Source organism: Schistocerca nitens, chromosome 8 (genome assembly GCF_023898315.1).
Source record: "Schistocerca nitens isolate TAMUIC-IGC-003100 chromosome 8, iqSchNite1.1, whole genome shotgun sequence".
In the NCBI taxonomy this organism is placed as follows: domain Eukaryota; kingdom Metazoa; phylum Arthropoda; class Insecta; order Orthoptera; family Acrididae; genus Schistocerca; species Schistocerca nitens.
Window position 1 is genome coordinate 310848152 of NC_064621.1, and position 21794 is coordinate 310869945.

Below are 21794 nucleotides of genomic sequence, written 5' to 3' on the forward strand. Positions count from 1 at the left end.
CGTGAAACCTTGACAGATTTGCAGCTATGGTTTGTTACAACAACTCAACAAGTTGACTGGGTGAGCCTGGAGAAATATTTAAATAAGCTGTAGAATAAATGCAAATGTTTCTACCTTGTCCTGCTAAAGCTAACAGTTGCACTTACAATGTGCAAATGGGTTGGTGACATCACAGTTTCAAAGGGTATTCTTTAACCTATGAAATGCTGGCTAAACTGGTACAACACCTTACGAGAAATTGGAGCAGCCCACATGATGCACTGCCTCTGGTGCCATATATAAAAAGCTCAATGGTGGGTTTGCTGCTCCCATATCTTCAATGACTAGGTTCTGTTACCTATTCTGGTTCAACAGTCCAGCCCTTTCTAGAAGATTCAACACCATGTTAGCCAGTGAGCATATTGTATAACTAGTTTCAGTATGCAGTTTCATGTATTACTGATGTACGTTTCAACCATTTGCTGCAGTATCCATCACTTTTTTCTCTCAGTCTATAACTGTGAATACACGTTTTTCCACTTGTCATAATTTCTTATGTAGTATTATATCTTTTTGTAACAATTCTTTACTACATGTATAAACCTAATGTCTTCTGTTGGATCTGTGATTCATCTGCATGTATTTAGTACAGAGGAAGATTCCAGTATAACATTCCATCACCAACATGATCATTAGAAGCCGAGCACAAGCTCAGCTTGGTGAACCTTGGGAGAAGAAAATCAATGACATTCTTTTTTTGCCTTAAGTGGTTTCAACTAACCACAGAAAATTTAATCCGGATGGCTAGGTGCAGAATTGAACTGACCTCCTCCCAAATACGCTTCCTGTATGCTAATCATGGCGCAGCCTAACAGCATGTTCATTACAGTATTCAGGTCTCACTTACTTACAACACAGCTATCATATGTAAAATATAGTTCCTGTTTCTTTGCTACAGTGTCTTCCCAGCATCTGAATTGTCTTAGCTTTCAGAGAAAATTTATACCTAATTTTCAACATCTTACTCATTGTCGTGGGCAATGTCACAGCCAAGGTATTTCAAGAGTGTAACCTGTGGTAATATCCCACTGTTGACACTGATCTGCAATTAAATAATTTTTCTATGAGAAATGCAATGAACTTCATTTATATCACTTAGGTATATTGAGTATTAAATGAAAAAACATTGAGCATTAAATGAAAAGATGTTTCCATGTTTTTGTCTGAAAGTTGTCAGCAACAAAGAAGATATTTAATGTCTTCAGCCAACTTCGTTGGAATCACAAGGTTGTTCTGCTTTCCTTACTTAGCTAATATTGTTAATGGGTTACATGAACAACATTGATGAAAGAGTGCATCCTTGGCTGACATCTCATTTTATTACTGTCAGTTTATTGAACTTCATTAATCCAGCAGTATGTCAGAACAAAAATTTTATAGCTCCTTTTATATGGACTGTAAAGCTATTGCCAAAAACATTTCCTACATTGTTTACTTACAATCCCATCAAATGGTTTCATATAATCCATAAATGCAATGTGTGCAATTCTCAGCAGTTCTGATTTACCTGTTTGCAGAATACATCAACACATGACCAGCCTTTGCCAAATAAATTTTGATCTCTTCATCGTGGCTATTGCAACATGTAAACTGTCAGAACACATATCAAAATATTCAGACAGGCAACACAGTATCATGGAAGTTCTAACAATGAGCATACAATAGATTCTTGGAAGAATGAGAAGGCAGCTATTGTAAAAAGAAACTACTGTTATATTCTTAAGTAATGAGTTATTCTATTAGCTACTTCAGATGTATTTGCATGTCTTTGAATACAATATTTCTTGTAAGAGAATTATGTGCTCTCACCAGCAATTCAGCTCTGAAGCCATCAACATACTGTCAACAATACATACACCAAAGACTTTTCCCCAAACTGACGTCGAGGATGTTTAATGCATACAAAAAATTTACCTTGTATGAAAATTGACAGACAAATAATTTTTATTTTTTCCTATGTAAATTACCCTTTGATAAATACCTCTTGACTACTTTTAAAAGTTTTACTGGAGAAACTTTAAAAGGATCTTGTACACCAAGTGCAACAAAAGAATTAATATGAAAAGAGCTACTTCCGCTTTCCTTAGAATATTTTGAATTAAGAAAATTATTCCTACCTGCTAACTGGATTTGAAATCACCACTATGTTTCGTGGTTAACATAACTCGTGAATATGTTTCAACATGCAAAATGCATTCATTTAAGTTATGAACTTTGAATATCAACATTATAGTTCACTTGGAGACACAGTGAGAAATATGATTGTATATCACTTTCTATGTGTCACTTTTCAGGAATAGAATGCTGGTATTAATTTGCCATATAATAAACAAAAATATGTATTCACTGCCACTGTTGTAAACCTGTATACATTCCTATTACAGGTTCTGGTATTTACTATTTACATTAAAGTAATACTTCACATTACTGTATAGGCTAATACAGTATTATTTTTATATTTCTTTTATTAACAAGTGGAAAATACTGAATCCACTGTTTCAAGGGGGAAAAAAGTCATAAAAGAGATGTATTATTCAATTTTCTTCCATTGAAAGTTATATTTTACACTTATACCTCAAGTCCCAATAAAGATAATGGACTTAAATGAATATTACAGAGAACCATTAAAGATGTTTCTTATAATTAATAGTACATATTGTACCCCTTATGGACTTGGCAAGGTGTATTTAATTTCCTGAAATCTGATCCTTGCAACTTGCTGTCTATAATGTTTGCAGTATAACAAGTTGGTATAAAGGGCATCCTTATAGAATTTATTGACTGTGATTGCTAAAAAAAATATAGAATAGATTGAACTGTGATAGTAAATATCAATTTTAAATATTTGGGTAGGTCTCATGATATTTATTATGAAGAAAACTTTTTACACAGATATTGTGGAAATGTAATAACAACAAAATAATAAAGAATAGATTAGCATGTAAGTGCATAGAACTGAGTCTTACACAAGGCATCTGATTCATTGTAGATAAATGGTCACAACCTTTCAGACCAATAATTCCTGTAATAATGTCATTTTGCTATCGACTAAAATAATTACAGAATATTGCTAATTGGTTGCAGTACAAATGCCAAAAATGTAGCAATCAATATACAGTATTATGTATTTCAAGCAGTTTTTCTTCAGTTCTATTTTCATGCAGTGTACATTTTCTTGAACATTCAAATTTCTGAATATTCAATTTAGTGGCTGACATAGAAACATTACTACCTTTGCTGTTAAGCTTCTACAAAGACATAACATATAAGTGAAATATGGATGGAAGAAAATTCTGCACTCAGAAGCTGAATTGTTTATTCTGCTTGTAATGAAGTTAATACCTTTTATTAGTTTAATGACAATATGTGGTCGCAAAGTTTCATGAGTTGTAACTTGTTTTTGTTGTTTACTTCCTGTTTTAAATGAAGTATGTTGTTTGCTTTGTACAAATTTTAGTATATTTTAAATAAAGCAGTATCAAAAAATATCTTAACCAGTTACTTTAAACTTGTAATAATTCCCTCACGGTTGAACTGCGGTCTAACTGTAACAAAAATTGTTAGCTTTCCAGAGTGCGTTCTCTTCCTCCTACTAGATTTTTCAGTTAGATATTAGATACTGATGTAGTTGCTTTAAGAAGTGGAATATGAGTCACAGGCCACTTTCCTCTGCTCCAGGCGGGGGCTCACACTGTTGCTAAGTTAGATGTAAAGGTGACTGCTCCTGCTGATGCTTACACCGACAATTTCCACATAACTATAGTACTTGTTGATCCAGTGCATGTGTGGTTCATAGCTGTCCACTTTCCACTATTCTATCTCTGGTGGTTTTATGTATGTAAGCATGAAGTTTGCATACAGTGAATCATCATTTGTTCCCTCAGACAGTCCAAAATCACAGGGTCCAGCAAGGTCACACGGCCCTTTCCCACTGTAGTTGGCACATAAGGCAGATATCTTCAAAGTTTGTTCTTGCTTTAAGCAAGTTCACTAATTGTCTACAACACAACCTATGTTCCTGCCAGCCATCTGGCCACAATGTACAGTGATTCTTCCAGTTTTTTCCTTAATTTATCTTTCTTTTCCTTATCTTTCTCTCTCTTATCATTTAATTTTTTTCTCACTGGCTACCATTCTTCCTGCACTCAGTTTCCAGATCTTACTGGCTTATTTCTGATGTATTTCCACTCATCTCTGATTTGCTTCCTCACCATTGGACCATTTCGAAGTCCTCAGGTTTTCAAATCTCATCTGATAACAACCCATTTCTCATGTGGTAAGTCTTTCTTCAACTAGGGTCCTGAATGTCTTTTCAGGTATCCTTTTGAATAAACAGTTTGTTTTCCTCCTATCCCTTCCTCCTATGTTCCAGGAGGGCACCTAGTTCTGAAAGCTGGCAACTTAATGCCTTTTCTGCATGTTTGCAACAGCTGCTCATTGGTAAATAATTTTTTTCTGCCCAATTTATGTCAGAGAGCATTGTATGCCTCAATTTGCTGGAAATATGGAAAGAAGTCATTCAGTACCTAAGCTTGAGTTCTGATCTGTATCAACAACAACAATTACTGTAGGTGCAGCATTGTTTTTTTCAGTCTCTATTCCCGAAAGTGCTACAAAGTTACTTGTAAGGTAACCACCACCTTGCACTTCAACACGAGTACCTCTGCCTTCAACATCTGATAATGTACCTGGTCTTGGGCTGTTGTGATAGACCAGCTGCAGAGTTGGTGGTTCAGTTTCGATATGGCCAATATCTTCTGATACTTCTGTGCCCACAAGAAGTTTTATTTGTTCTCCCTTATTTCTGTTGCATTGTACAAGAAACACCCTCTCACTCACAGGGTTTGTTTCATATTGCACTTCCTTCTCATGCACAGATGACTCTTCTCCATCACTTAACCGTTTAACTGCAAGCTCACTATCTTTATTTCCAGCATCTGTTGTCTGTAACAAAGCACAAAAAAATCTTGACATTTTTCAATAATACAGTTCTAAACCAATAAACAGTAGTTTTAGAGATTAAAAAATGTCTTTAGATCAGTTATGAAAATAATTACGGAAATGAGTGTTGAAATAGTTTCTTCAGCTTTCAGTGACATATTAGTTTTTTTCCATGTGTATTAAAATCAGCAGAAATCAACAGAAATCATGACACTCATGCATTAGACTTAAAGAAATGCAACATTAGTAAATCATTTATTCATGTTGTTGTGTAAACACCATCATGAAACAGGAAATTCACGAATATGAAGCAAGGCACGGTATGCAGGATGCCGCAGAAATGTTGTGACAAACTTAGAGTGTTGTAGAGGTTGTCTTGGGGAAAAAACTGAGTATAGTTACCCATGTCCAGAAATGTCATCCACTGATGTTAAGAGCGTCAAAGTTATAGATGCTGGCACCTGCCATTAGGCCACCCCTTAGGCCGCAAACATGAGTTTTTACCCTGACAGACTATAGGTGGAACACCTCGCAACATTGTTTGTCACTCAGTGATTTTGACTGACTGTCACAATCACCAGTGGAGACGATAGAGCTAGCTGCTGTGTAGAAAGGCCTTGTCTCTTATGAATGCGATTTCCTGCTGCCTCAGTGGATGACAATTTCCAACACAGCTTTTCACTCTCTAAATTCTCCCTTGTTTTTTGGTACAGAGGAGGCAAATAACCTCCACTTTGCAATTTGTGGGGTGCTCAAATTTGCCTGATTCGTCATCTACATCAGTGTTTGACATCCCAGTAGTGTCTAATCTCTACATTGGGAGTGATAAATTGAGTGATGCTGCTGCCACTACAACTGAAAGTGCTTAAAAAAGAAAACTAGCTGGAATTGAAGAACGAAACAATAAACTGTATGCTGGGACTACAGACCATGAGGTAATTAATATGTCTTTACTATCAGATGTTTTGGAGAATAATGCATGTTGCAAACAAAATTTACATGTAGGACTTGCTTGTGAGGTGGAGTTCAGATAGATTGCTATTCATCATAAAGATGAGACAATGAGCTGCTGCCTGGCACAACAAAAAGATTGTTACACAATGAACTTTCAGATAAAGCCTTCTTCAGAAAAGAAATGAAAACAGACACATGCTCACAAAAGCAGCCACTCTGGCTTGAACGATCACAGGTAATGCCAGATATTAGTGTACAGTGGGCATGACCAGTACAAATCATGGGAGGCTCCATCCCTTGATTTCACACTGGCAAATACCTCAGCGTCATCCTGCACCAACACTTAGCATGGCAGTTACATATCAGCGAGGTAATGGATAAAGTGCTAGGTAGACTGCACTTAATTTATCCCTCACCGAGCCACATTACAACGCTACCCACACAATGCGACATCAAACTGTACCAAGCACTTATGAGATGATTGCTCGAGTACAGCACTGTGGTGTGGTGAAGCACCGCTGTAATGACAGTCAAGGCTGCACACAGTGCAGAACACAGTCCTTAGATTTGCTCTGCACCTTCCAAGAACATTTCTAATGAAGAGAATTAATCAACAGCTGTAAACTTGGATTTCTGAGACAGATGCCGGCAGTATGTAAGATGATTCTACAAGGCCACGTAAGAATCGTACAACTGTCTTGTCCACGGACTGGGGAACCTAGTTCACTGGCAACGAACCACACAATGGCTGGACCTGCTGCATAACCAGTCACACCACGTAGCAACAGGAAGGAAACCAGTAAGTGAAAACAAGATGATGAGAGGCACCGAGAGGTTACACAACATCCAATCTGAGGCTGATAGATGAACAGCAGGCAATGATTAACCTGCAACACAGATAAGGCAGAAACCCTCATAAAAGCCATGAGCATTAGCATCAGTGGGCATAATATTCACCGAAATACTGGGACAACATCATTAGAAAGGCCATCAAAATACATAGAGACTGTGACTATAGTCTCAGCAAGGCTTGAGAACCAACACTAAGTCTAATTACGGGGAAGGCATTCAGAGAAAACAAGAAGCTGGCATCTGGGGTGGATGGAGTGCCTACGTCCACACTGATGCAGCCTGGATGTTTTACCAGGGATTGCTGGCAACAGTCTTCAATGCAAACCTATCTTTGGTCAACAACACATTTCTGGGTGAGGGGCTGTAAGTCAGTCAAACATGCACCTCCCAAGAGGTCAGTTTGCTAGTGCACATGACAATGATGACATGCATGACTGCCAAAATACTGTGTCCTTTGGATGCTAAAAACTGGCAGAACACTCTTTGGCTATTCTGTCAACTAGTGCATAAGGAGAAACTGAAGAACCACATTATGATAAGTACATCATGATTGGCAACAGTGTGGCAGATTTAAATTTGAAGCAATTGACAGACACCCAGCAACACAGTGGGAGTTGTGCAACAACACACAATTAGTGCAACCAACTGATGCTATGGCAAGATAGTGTAGACATTGTTAATAAATCAACCTGGTACAAAATTCATCAATTTTGCATGTTTATCTACATATATCAGCCAATTTCTGGATTTTTCTTTGCATAAGAGAGTGTCCAAGTGTCTAATACATTCAATTCTAAATTCTAGATATTTTCATGTCAGTTATTCATTATCCTCAACTGACTGTATCAAAACAAGTATATAAACAAGTATATAAATTGCTTAGTTTCAAATTATTGTGAGTGCTGCATAAAATTTGTACAATAATGTCTGTTACAAACTACATTTGCACCTTCTCCAATTTTTTGCAGATTTATTCTTGTTTAGACAATCATTCTCATATAATTTCTGTATATAACTATGTGAATTATTGAGAATTTTTGTAAGTCTGCATTTTTTTGCATAACATAGCCTACTTAACATTAAATTGATGGCTGTGAGCTACCAATTTGTAATCTATACACTTTGACAATAATGTGTTGTTCAGAAAATCACTTTTCCATTAACCGCAATGGGTTCATGTGTGGTTAGTGTAATATATCCACATTTTTCACTTGCTGATCAATTTCTTCTACGGGAGTGATAGTTAGTTCACACTCGCAAAGTAAACGTAACTCATATGAAGTCAACTGCTTGGGCAAAATATTGTGTTTGCACATATTATAACTTTTGTATTGCATTCCAGTAACTTTTATACTGCATTTCATCTAGTTTCCTCTTCAAGAGTAGTGTATATTTTCACGAAATTCTGCTCTTTATGATTTTTTATGCATGTCTGTTAGTGAGCATAACCTTGACAACATAAAAGTTCCCAATGCAAACTTCCAAATATCTTTAAGGAATCAGTTACTTTTATCCCAGGTTTTTCTCTCAGTACATAACAAACCACCTCCTTTGGTCTTGCAGCTTTAGTTCTTAAAGCAAATTAGTGATCCTTGTAGTGTGACAGATCCATAAATTACAAAAGAATCAGCACGGTTAACTCTGAGTTAAACCTTAGTTGGTTACTGTTGAGAAATACATGGCACCAAACACAATTTAGCCCCCCCCCCCCCCCCCTGTGGTTAGTGTAATATATCCACATTTTTCACTCGCTGATCAATTTCTTCTACGGGAGTGATAGTTAGTTCTCAGTCACAGGATGAGTTGGTTGCTTTTCATAAGCAGCTGGAAATCACCCTTACTGCTAATAAGTAATTGGAAGGTGTTGCGAGAGTGTGTTCTCAGCAAATTACTTAAAGTCACATACCAAATCCAGGAAATACTGGATGTATCAGGCAAGTTGTTGACTCTTATGGATATGGTCGGAAGAGATAAGAAGGATCACATTGTGCACTTCATGTGTCTGCCTGGAGAATTCATTCAACACATTGAAGGGGTTGTTCCTGCACCCACACGGAGAGCAATGAGCTACCAGTTGCAGATTGTGGTGAATGTTGGAACAAATGATGCCTTGTGCCTGTGCTCCCAAGTCATACTTGGACCTTTCCAGCAAGTGGCAGTCAAGAATGAAATGATCAGCTTTGTTCATGGAAATTCTATGTAGTTCTGAAACTCACAAACTACAGAATTGTTCCCCAGGTTCTGACTCGAGTGAACTTCAAAGGTTCTGTGAACAGCTAGGCTCTGACTGAGTTGAGCCACATGGTTGAGAACTGTAGAGTTTTTCTAAAAGGGTCGGGGATGTACTATACAACAGAGGCTGCTGTCCAGGTAGCTGATAGTGGGTCAGGTGCTACTAGATTTATTTATTTTTTATTCTCTTATTTATTATTTTTAGAATAGGCAACTTCAAGTCCAGTTAATGATAGCAGTATTAGTGTAAGACCAAAAGAAATTCCCCTTCACAAATGATGCTTTTAAAAACTAGTGATCAACTGAGGAAACATCTGTAACAACATCCCAGAGCTTAAAGCACTTGTAAAAGACAGTGGAACTGACACAATACTAAGTACAGAAAGCTGTCTAAAATCGAAACTTGAAGTAGTGATATTTTTGGAGTTAATCTAAGTGTACATCAAAAGAATAAGCTAATGGGAAACAGATGTGGTGTATGCATTGCAGAGTAGACATTAAGCTTGAATACATCAAGATATAAATTAAAGCTGCATGCGAAATTGTTTCGCAAGACTCGATATCAAAGTTGGGCATGAACTTATAAGTGGTTCTGCCTACTGACCATGAGACACACCCTCAGACATAACTGACAACTTTTGAGAAAATCTCTGCTCGCTAGCCCATATGATCACAAGTTAGCAGACTTTAATCATACTGCAACTGATTGGGATAGTTACAGGTCTGTAAGTGATGGACATGACAAGACATATTGTAAGACAAAGCTAAATGTCTTTTCTGAAATCAATCTACAACAGATAGCTCAGGAGTCAACTCATGTTGGAAACAGACAAATGACCTCTTTGAGGGAGTCCACACTGAAACTGATACCAGGTAACTGCAGCAACAATTATTAGCACAGTATAAAGGACAACTAAACCTATTAGAAAGATTTACCTGTCCAGTAATGTACATGAAGAGGCAATAGTGACGTATCTCAAGAAAGAAGTAAAAGTCTTTAGCTCTGGGCGTCTGCATGAACAGGAACTGTGGCTGATATATAGAAAGATAATTAACTCAGCAATGGATGGATATAAGTCAAGTAAAAGAGTGGATGATGGGAGGGACCCTACATTGTTTCAGTCTCTGTACATAACTTTATTAAACAGCAATTTCTGTGGAACAGGTGTATAACAACGCATAAGACTATAGGTAGAAGGATGCCAAATGAAATGTGTTTGGCTATCAGAAGGGCGATGTGTGAAACCTTCAGTGACTATCCTAACAGAAACTTATTGAAAGACTTCTTACAAAATTCAAAGAAATTCTGATAATATGTAAAGGCTCACTCTTTCAGCGGTTCTTATTTAGATATCTTTTGCTTCCCTATTAACTAAGTCTCTTCATGTACTATATTTTGATTCATTTTTTCTCACTACACTTTCTTCTTTGGTCTGTTAATGGTATTATGTGATCATCTACCCTTGATGTCCTGGGCTCATTTTGTGAGAGAGCAAATGTGTCCTCTGCTGCAGTTACTGTTGCTCTCTCTCTCTCTCTCTCTCTCTCTCTCTCTCTCTCTCTCTCTCTCTCTCTCTTTTAATGCTAGTCAGTATTGCAACATGCATGTCACATATTGCTTGTGACTTCATTTCAGCTCTGTCATAATTACACAACAATTAATTTATTGAGCTTGGTACATTTTTGCTGTGACAAGAAATTGATTTCTCAACAGAAGAGAGTGGGACCATAGAGCTTGGCAGTCCCATATATGTCAGCAAAAGGCTCTTCACAGTGTCTCAATAGCAATGAACAAGCACCTCCTGTGGGGGGGGGGGGGGGGCAGTTTTTGTAGCTGGTCTCGTTTCTCAAAATGCCTACTGTGCTTGCACTAATCCATGTACCACAGGCATAGATGCTGCCGGATACCACACCTTTCTGCCGCGGATGCTTGAGGTGAAACTTGCCTTTGTATGTACATAAAAGAGGAGGCCACATACCAGTGCTTCCCTGGTGTAATAAAGTTCTCCCTCCAAAATTAAGGACTATCCACTGTCCATTCCAAAGTAACAACCCCACCACCATACATGGCGTGGTTGGTGTTAACTAATGGATAGAGTGTTTGCAACCAGTACCAATGTCACAAATTTTAATGAGGCTTTTTGCAAGGTTTGGGTGGGAAGTTTCTCATGCTTTCCCATGTTTTTACACAGACAGGGGAACATATGCATTCGTCAGATTGGCAGCAGCATTCACTCTCCCCTCCAAATGGAGCTCGGAAATTCTCAAGAGAACTTTGATTTTATGAGGATATTCACTTCCTAGTTCTTGTCTGCTGCTATTTGGAACCTTCTTACTGTACTTGAAGAAAGCAAGTTTCTGTCAGGCACTAGTGTGATCCATTTTCTGAACAGCTCTCATTCAAATCATTTGTTTATGTCCTTGAATGCTCAGTTATCTGTATGAAATATTTGTCTCACACATCTTGATTTTGCGACCTCCCCAGATGTGGAAGTCGTTTTGATTTTGTTTCCTGCAGTATCCCAATTAAACATGAGGCCAACTGAGTTTAGAGTCACTTTAGTTTGCTACAATTTTCAGAACATTGCTCTGTATTACTCATTGTCAATTGTTCACTTGATTAGATTAAATAAAAGTTGTATTCTCTGCCTATCTTACATCTTGAGATCCTTAAGTCCAAAACTTCCCCATGGTTAGCTGATCCTTAAATAATAAATATAAGCAGCAGCATGTTTCTGGGAGGTTTGCTTCATTGTGATGAGTTTCCATCATGTGCAGTGGTCAGGCACTATTTTTCTAAACAGATATAAAAGATACAGAGGCGTTAACAAGGGTCAAACAATAAGTTTTTACAGCAGGAATAGTTGGTGCACACCATCCATATCTGGTAGGCATTCCCGTATCTGCCACCTGCAGAGGTGCCCAGATGCAGTTCTTTATATATCGTATCTCATGTAGCTGAAAGTTACTGCAGCTTCTTCTTCTTCTCCTCCTCCTCCTCCTCCTCCTCCTCCTCCTCCTCCTGCTGCTGCTGCCGCTGTTCCTCACTGCACCTCCAATCCAATCTAGTCCAAAATATGATGTACACAAAAATTACATTTACCAATTATTTTGTACTGTTCCCATTGCTTTAGCATTAGTGTAGGTTGATAACGTGTGCGCCTAAGTCAGTTACAGGTTAAGTAAATTTCTGATGGAAATTTGTAAATAGTACTTCTAGGATACAAATGATAACACAGATACACAGTCTTGGATTTCAGGACAATAATCAAATCTGAATAAGAGAGAAAACTTTGTAAGCAATAAGACAGAAACCTCTATAAGTGGAAGTCACCTGATTTGGGGTGAATGCGAGGAAAAATATATCTAAACAGTTATTTTATCTGGAATTTTAAATATATACACAGCAAGATTGTTTCTATTGTTGAAGTAGTTTCAATTTTTGAAGGGGTAAACCAAATGTTTGGTTTTGTATGTCATGGGTAAGGCTATGTGTTATGTGGTTTTGATATGTCAGGGGACAGACATGTGAGGTTACCGTTCCTCTGCATGGGAAGAAATTTTAGGGGACAAAGACAAATGGAACAAACAGTGTCTATCTTTGAGGAAAACGTGTTGCATTCTCATTATGTCAAAGAGAAAAATGACAGTACTTCTGCTAAGTGATAAACTTAAAAATTTTGAATGTATTCAAGGATGAGAAGTCATAAAGTGAGATTCTATGTGTGTTTGGCACACCTCAGTCCACATTTTATAAGACCATAAAAGACAAAACTAAGATAATATCTTGGTGCTCTGAGGGACATAAACGTATTAATTCCGGTAGTTGTGGGTGTTATAGCTGTACCTTTTTTAGATTGAAGTCAGCTGACAGGTATTCCTGCTTAAGGGAAGTCTCTCTAACAAAGAAACCACTTTCGACAAAGCTTAGGTATCCGATTAATGAGGGAATTACTATATTTCATCAAAACATACAAGGCATTAGAGATAAAGTTAGTGAACTGCTTATAGATGTTGACTCTGAAATTATTGGTATATCTGAACACTTCTTAAATAAGGAGATAATTCAGAGGCTTCCTTTACCAGGATACAGGTTGGCTGGCAGCTTTTCTAGGAGCTCTTTGCGGTGTGGGGGAGTAGCCATGTATATGAAAAACGGTATCCCATTTGAGTCAATTGATGTTTCAAAGTACTGCACTGAAAAGGTGTTTGAATGTTGTGCAGGTGTGGTTAAATTTAACGGAGCTAAACTTCTAACTGTTGTTATTTATAGATCCCCAGACTCCGATTTCACAACATTTTTGCTAAAGCTAGAGGAGGTTCTTGGTTCACTTTATAGGAAATACAAAAAGTTAGTTATATGTGGTGACTTCAATATAAATTGTATAAGTGATTGTGCAAGGAAAAGGATGCTGGTAGACCTCCTTAATTCATATAATCTTATGCAAACCGTATTCTTTCCAACGAGAGTGCAAGGGAACAGTAGAACTACCACAGACAATATTTTTGTTCATTCGTCATTACTAGAAGGGCATTCTGTTAGCAAAATGGTGAATGGCCTTTCGGATCATGATGCACAAATTTTAAGTCTAAAAGATTTTTGTGCTGCAACACATGTTAAATATAGTTACCAACTTTTTAGAAAAGCTGATCCAGTTGCTGTAGAGACTTTTGTAAACCTTATCAAGGAACAAGAGTGGCAAGATGTTTATAGTGCTGATACAGTAGACGATAAATATAATGCTTTCCTCAAGACTTTTCTCGTGCTCTTTGAAAGTTGCTTTCCGTTAGAATGTTCAAAACAGGGTACTAGCACAAACAGGCAGCCTGGGTGGCTGACTAAAGGTATAAGAATATCTTGTAGAACAAAGTGGCAATTATATCAAAACGTTAGAAACAGGCAAAATCTAAACGCAGCAGCCCATTACAAACAGTATTGTAAGGTGCTTAAAAAGTTATTAGGAAGGCAAAAAGTATGTAGCATGCAGATAGAATAGCTAAGTCTCAGGATACAATTAAAACCATATGGTCAGTCGTAAAGGAAGTGGCTGGTCTGCAGAGACAGGTCGAGGATATAGAATCAGGGCGTAGTGGGAATGTCCGTGTTACTGATAAGTCGCATATATGTACAGTATTTAATAATCACTTTCTGAATATAGCAGGTGAACTAAATAGAAACCTAGTCCCAACAGGGAATCATATAGCGCTCGTAGAAAAAAGTGTTCCGAGACTGTTACCTGAAAGCTCCTCCATGATACTGACAAGAGGGAGATTGAGTTAATAATTAAATCACTAAAGACCAAGAACTCTCATTGATATGACGGGGTATCTAGCAGAATACTGAAGTATTGTTCCATGTATGTTAGCCATATCTGTAACTTTTCCTTTAGGAGTGGTCAGTTTCCTGACCGATTAAAGTACTCGGTAGTGAAGCCACTTTATAAAAAGGGAGACAGGGATAATGTTGATAATTATAGACCTATTTCTATGCCATCGGTGTTTGCTAAAGTTATCGAGAGGGTTGTATATACAAGGTTATTGCAGCATTTAAATTCACATAATTTGCTGTCAAATGTACAGTTTGGTTTTAGAAATGGCTTAACAACTGAAAATGCTATAGTCTCTTTTCTCTGTGAGGTTTTGGACGGATTAAATAAAAGGTTGCGAACGTTAGGTGTTTTCTTTGATTTAACGAAGGCTTTTGACTGTGTTGACCACAAAATATTACTGCAGAAGCTGGAACATTATGGAGTAAGGGGAGTAGCTTACAATTGGTTCGCCTCTTACTTTAAGAACAGAAAGCAGAAGGTAATTCTCCGCAATATTGAGAGTGGTAATGATGTTCAGTCCCAATGGGGCACTGTTAAATGGGGCGTTCCCCAAGGATCGGTGCTGGGGCCACTGCTGTTTCTTATTTATATAAATGATATGCCTTCTAGTATTACAGGTGATTCAAAAATATTTCTGTTTGCTGATGACACCAGCTTGGTAGTGAAGGATCTTGTGTGTAATATTGAAACATTATCAAATAATGTAGTTCATGAAATAAGTTCGTGGCTTGAGGAAAATAATTTGATGTTAAATCACAGTAAGACTCAGTTTTTACAGTTTCTAACTCACAATTCAACAAGAACTGATATTTTAATCATACAGAATGGGCATGTTATGAGCGAGACGGAACAGTTCAAGTTCCTAGGCGTATGGATAGATAGTAAGCTGTTGTGGAAAGCCCATGTTCAGGATCTTGTTCAGAAACTAAATGCCGCTTTATTTACCATTAGAACAGTATCTGAAATAAGTGACACTTCAACACGAAAAGTAGTCTACTTCACATATTTTCATACGCTTATGTCATATGGTATTATTTTTTGGGGTAATTCTTCTGATTCAAAAAGGGTATTTTTGGCTCAAAAACGGGCTGTTCGAGCTATGTGTGGTGTAAGTTCGAAAACCTCTTGTCGACCCCTATTCAATAGTCTGGGAATTTTGACATTGCCCTCACAGAATATATTTTCTTTAATGTCGTTTGTTGTTAGCAATATTAGCTTACTCCCAAGAGTTAGCAGCTTTCACTCAGTTAATACTAGGCAGAAATCAAATCTGCATGTGGAATGCACTTCCTTGACTCTTGTGCAGAAAGGAGTGCAGTATTCTGCTGCATCCATTTTCAATAAGCTACCACAAGAACTCAAAAATCTTAGCAGTAGCCCAAACGCTTTTAAGGCTCCTTGTGGTACATGAAATAGACAAAAAAACACACACATTTTATAGCATTTGTTAAATATACTTAATGTAATGAAACTGTTAATCTCCTCTAGTAGTTGTGACACACATTTCCTGATAAGCAAATTCCAGTGTTACATTCTTGATTTTCTTTATTTAAACTAACGACGTGTCGCCTGAATATGTCTCTTATATTTCATTTTATCTGTTTCTACAATCTACAACTGAATATGTTTCTTATATTTCATTTTATCTGTTTCTACAATCGTGTTATAATTTCATGTATTGACTCGTTCCATGACCGGAACAATAAATAAATAAATAAAATAAATAAATTAAGAGAAACAAAACTATTGAATTTCATGTCTCAGCACCCAATCAGGGAATGGATTAAACAAACCCTTGATGCACATATTCCCATCATTGACAGGAAAAGTTCACAATTTCCCCAGAGAAGTGGGAATACAGTTTTTTCAGCCATACTATTGCTACGTAGAACAACTATTTGTTCTCTTTTAAATTAATTCAAAATGTCATCAAATACAACTGTTTGGAATCAGTTTCAAAATAAAGAAAATAAATAGTTTTTCTATACTGTGATAACTGTTCTCCACCTACAGGATTAGCCGAGTGGTCTTAGGTGCTGCAGGCATGGACTGTGCGGCTGGTCCCAGCGGAGGTTCGAGTCCTTCCTCGGGCATGGGTGTGTGTGTTGGTCCTTACGATAATTTAGGTTAAGTAGTGTGTAAGCTTAGGGACTGATGACCTTAGCAGTTAAGTCCCATATGATTTCACACACATTTAGCCATCGTATTTAGGCTTCAATTTTAATTATGATCTATTTATTTGAAAATCATCACTGCAAATACACTATATATCAATGATTTTTTTTGGTGTGGAAGGGATTACAGCTGTCAAAACGCATGTAGTGTTAGTGGTGGTTAGTGGGCTTAATATTGACTGAGGTGTCAATGAAGCCATCCAAGTGGTGGAAGTCGACATCCAGGTAAGTGGCATGTTGCGACCAGGAGCAGCAGGTGAAGTGGATGGGAGAGAAGGTGTTGAGGTTGAGGAGGAATGAAGATAGGGTGTCTTGGCCCTGAATCCAGATCATTAGGATATCGTCAATGAAACTGAATCACGAAAGTGCACTGCACCAATTCATCGGCCCTGGTGTGTTGCATCCCTAGCCTGTGCACCTGCTGCCTGTCCACCAGTCGTCCGTCCAATTGCTGCCCCTTCCTCCTGTCCACAACAGTGCCTGTTGATGACTAAACACTTCTACTATTTGATGAGTGGTCTCCTTAACTCCTACCATTTACATTTTGACCTAGTCTTCCATAGGTAAGTTAGCTACACCTCTTTTCACATCAGTTTAATGTAGTATATTGGTATCTCATTTAATATGAGACTGGGAAAACAGCAACAATTTTCCAGCTCTGACTACATGTGCCTGATGGCAAACCATTATCTACGTTTTCAAGCTACAGTATAGTATTACTGATGCTAGCACAACATACCTTATCATCCAAAAAGCACAGGTGCAACCTGGCATGATCCACAACTCTTGAAAAATGTTCAAGAGCACTTTATTGCTCATTCACACAATCTGTGCAGTCATAATGTACATGTTGTACTGAATCCAATTAACAGTACACTGTTCACTGAAACACTCCTGACTGATAAGCTCAGTGGCAAAAGGATTCATGTACTATGCTACTATATACTTAGTCTTCTGTTAAAACATTCAATCTCTTTTCACTTATTTTGCTGTAACATAATCAGTTTCATTGGTGTATTTCTCCTCCAATACTAAGCTTAATGTATGTAACTGTATTTGTAATTTTGAAACTTTGAAACACTTTCACTAAGAATTGTGTCACCATCACAATACACTGTACAGTAGGTTACATATTTTTGTTTCAATAAGTGATTAACAGTTTCATTACATTAAGTATATTTAACAAATGCTATAAAATGTGTGTGTTTTTTTGTCTATTTCATGTACCACAAGGAGCCTTGTCTTCAGATTAAGGGTCTTCTGGTAATGTTTGCTGACATTGAGATGCTGGACCAACTTGCAGCCAAGCCAACAGTCATGCAGCACAACAAGATGCTTCTAGTCATGTTAAGATGGTTGTTAATTATTATAAAAATGAAAACACATATTTTTTTGCAAAAGTGTTGTATGTGTAAATTAATGTACCATCTTACTATGTGACAACAGCATGTATATTGCTAACATAAAATAAAATGTTATGAGGTGTTAAATATTATTAAGTGGTCTTGTGTTGAATTATTATTGAAGACCCTTTTATTAGAAATGGATGATAATTATTTAATGGAAGAAATATGATTTTCAAATAAATAGATCATAATTAAAATTGAAGCCTAAATACGATGGCTAAATGTGGGTGAAATCTTATGGGACTTAACTGCTAAGGTCATCAGTCCCTAAGCTTACACACTACTTAACCCAAATTATCCTAAGGACAAACCCACACACCCATGCCCGAGGAAGGACTTGAACCTCCGCTGGGATCAGCCGCACAGTCCATGCCTGCAGCGCCTAACACCACTTGGCTAATCCTGTGCGGCAAATACGATGGCTAAATACTGTTATCAAATAATCTCTGGTTTTGCTGAAATTTTGACTACTGATTTATGTGGAAAAATATTTAATGTGATCTGAGTTACAATGATTATGATATATCACACTGCCAGATGTACGACATTTAGTTATCAGTAGCTAATTGGAGGAGAAGCATATCTGAAAGTGGAAAAAATAGTTTGGAACCTCATGGATCACTGTTAAGTCATGACACAGCAGTTAATGACTGTCTCCGAATCTCTTGGCAATGGAATCCTTGACTGCGTGGAAATTTTATGTGAATTTGATTATTTGTTTTTAAATTACCAGATATCAACATTTATAGTGCCCTTATTTGAGAGAAGTTTATCAATTCAATCATGCAGCATGATAATATCTTCACAATAATTTTGCTATGCTCATCCTTGAAAGAGGCAAAATAAAACATGAAACTATAATACATGCAAGACACTACATTTAGCAGACCAAAAAAAATTACCAATGGAATTATTGCTGTACCAAATGGTGTGGGTCATATACTCATGCGGAAAAAGTATTTGAGACAACTGTGGTAGCACAGCCCCAACAGGGTCATGCTGGTCTAGAGCGATTTATGCCACTCTCGTATTAAATGGGACACCTTTACCTCTGTCTAAGATTTTCTAATTTTCTCAATGGATTAATTTTCAGCTTCTTTAGGAAGAGTTAGGGAAAATCAAAGCTAAATGTATAGTATAGTAACTTAATTTAATTGTTCACAGGTGTAAACAGTCTACCCACTAACTATAATAATAACGTGAAGGCTTCGATGACAAGATAAACATATAGGGGATGGCTGATGGAAGATACTAAGAAAATTAAGAACAAATGAAGAAAAAACTCATTCCTTTTATCGACAATTGCTCTGCCCACATGGATGTACCAACACATAAAATGTTACAGTCCTTTCTCCACCTGCCAACTCCATCAGTATGTTACAACAACTGGATCAGAGTTCATACGCATGTTTAAACATTATTACAAATCAATTGTCAGACAGATTCTGATTGGCCTGGAAAAGGGTCCTGCACTTCAAAAATATTAACAAGAATAATACAAACACCCATTTAGAACAAGACTGAAGCCAATATAGTTGAAGATCAGTTTGGCTTTCTAGCAGGTAAGAGCATGGCAGAAGCTACCCTAAGCCTTTGCAGTATAACTGGAGAAAGCTTTAGGCTGCCTTTTTTTTTTTTTAACACTTAGCTTCACCTATTTACTTACACTGTCAACTAGAATTTTTTAAAGATCATTAAACTAGACTATATAGACAGGAGAACAATTAAAAAAATATACAGACAAACAGTGACAGTAAAGATAATAAATAGAAAAAACATTTGATTTCTTAATGGTGTTAGACAAGGTTGCAATCTTGTCACCATTCCTATTTAACACCTAAATATAGCAGTAAGGAATGACTGCAAAGAATACTGTACAGATAACAGAATAAATAGAAAATGAACACAGATGCTAAGATTTGTGGATGACATAGCTGTAGCAGCTCAAGATGAAAGAAATCTTCAAAGGATCTTGGAAGTTTTGGATACAGTACTAAGAGATGATACAAAATGGAAATTAACTCAAAAAACTCAGAAATACTTTTTTGTGTGCACCAAGGCATCGGAAGAAGTAATTATTGAAATTACAGGAAGTAAAACAAGTCAGGGTCATAAAAATGTTTAGGAAGTAAGAGAAACAAAGATGGAAGAAATAAAGAAGATATAAAACAAAGAATTACAGAAGTAGAAACAATATTCATGAATAAAAGAAAAATGTTTTGATCAAACAACATTGACGTGAGGAAAAAGGTGATCAGAGCTGCATTTGGAGTGTAGTACTTTATGGCTGTGAAACATGGACAACATGCAAAAATGAAACAAAATCTCTTGAAGCATTTTAATTATGGTGCTGGAGATACCTGTTAAAGGTGAAGTGGAGAGAGAAAACCACCAACCAGGCAGTCCTTCAGAGGACTGGCAAAGGAATGTCATTTATGAGAACAAGAGTGTGAAGAAGATACAAGTGGATTGGTCACATGACATGACAAAAGCCTTTCATTGTAAATGTTCTAGAAGGAACAATACACAGAGAGTTTGGCCAAGGAAGACAGTGATTGGAATTTTTACAACAGGCCTGGTATAATGCAGGAGTCTCTAATCAAGCAAAACATGAAGAAGTTAGATCATAATAGATCCCGATTGAGAGCTAACAAACAATTGAATGATGACGAGAAAGACGAAATAAAAAACATATTGTTGAGCTTCCAACTGAAGCAGGTGGTTTAAAGTAGACTTGTGAAAGCTCAAGAAACATTGTACCAAAATGTATTTCAATGAATATCTTGTATGGCAAAGCTAATACATTAATAGGATATAGATTATGTTCATGTTGTTCTACCTTTTCAATGATGGTATCCTTGACTGTACTGACATATGAGTGATCTGCTGTCTCAGGCAGCACAAAGCATTCAGCACGAACATTCTTGTTTGTCTTTGATGCAGTATTAAGCTTCCGATATTTACTCGTTGTGCTTTGAGTTCTCTCACGATGCGACTCTTTCTCGCGCAACTCCTTCACTGTTATTTTTCTTCCTAGCTTTTCAGACAACTTCTCAAGATACTGCTGGCTCACTTCCTCACCCCTCCCAACCCATTCAGGATCAGGAACAGCTGGCAGTACACCTTTCTGCTGCAGCTGCTGTCGTTTGTACCTATAAATAAAGCACAGGTGAAGAGATGTAAATTAAAGAATTAAAAAGTACACAGTTTAGTAAATTAATTTGTTTCCTAAATAGCGAATGGAGAACAAAATACAAAAAATGAACACAAAGTGGTAGTGCTCAGAGGGAGATTCTGTTTTGTGCTGAGGAAGGTGAATATTGAGAAATGAAAACATGATGCTGGACAGAGGCAACTCCTGTGCTTATCTTGTATTGTTCTGGACACACATTCATCATTCATTATAGTTCCAGTATTTACATCAATGTCAGTGGCTGAGCAATTGCAAATGGCTGAGCAGTTAGGTTGTACCTGATCTAAGCAAACATGGCTTAAGTTGAGAATGTTCTTGGTAACCCATTGCTTAAATTATCATCAAATGTTGAGTTAAAAGTATGACTCAGGACACAGTCTAATGCAAAATTTGAATCTACTTTCCATGAAACAGACATCATGGTATAACCTAATCATGCCAAATATGGGACGAGGGCTTTGGCCAAAAACTAAGTATGTTACACTATTTTTATTGTGTCTCTCTGCAACTCAATGTGTCATCTTTATGACGAGTAACAATCTATCCTTTTCATAATACTGAAAATATCATTCATTCATTCATTCATTCATTCATTCACGTTCCGCTGATCCAATCTAGGAACAGAAACTTCAGGGATGTGGAAAAAGTTATGGCATAAATTAACATAACACAA

The 21794-nt window shown here is 37.1% G+C and overlaps 1 protein-coding gene across 6 annotated transcripts in view; it reads right to left on the bottom strand.

Moving 5' to 3' along the window:
- Positions 1 to 2898: 2898 nt before the first annotated feature.
- Positions 2899 to 21794, bottom strand: part of LOC126198472 (zinc finger protein 391-like) — a 158892-nt gene continuing 139996 nt past the window's right edge. For all 6 annotated transcript variants that reach the window (XM_049934824.1, XM_049934823.1, XM_049934822.1 and 3 more), the window contains 2 exons: positions 20768 to 21080; positions 2899 to 4983 (listed from right to left, as the gene is read on the bottom strand). In XM_049934824.1, the coding sequence (XP_049790781.1) occupies positions 4555 to 4983; positions 20768 to 21080 (742 nt within the window). In that variant the 3' untranslated portion in view covers positions 2899 to 4554. The remainder of the gene's footprint in view (positions 4984 to 20767; positions 21081 to 21794) is intronic.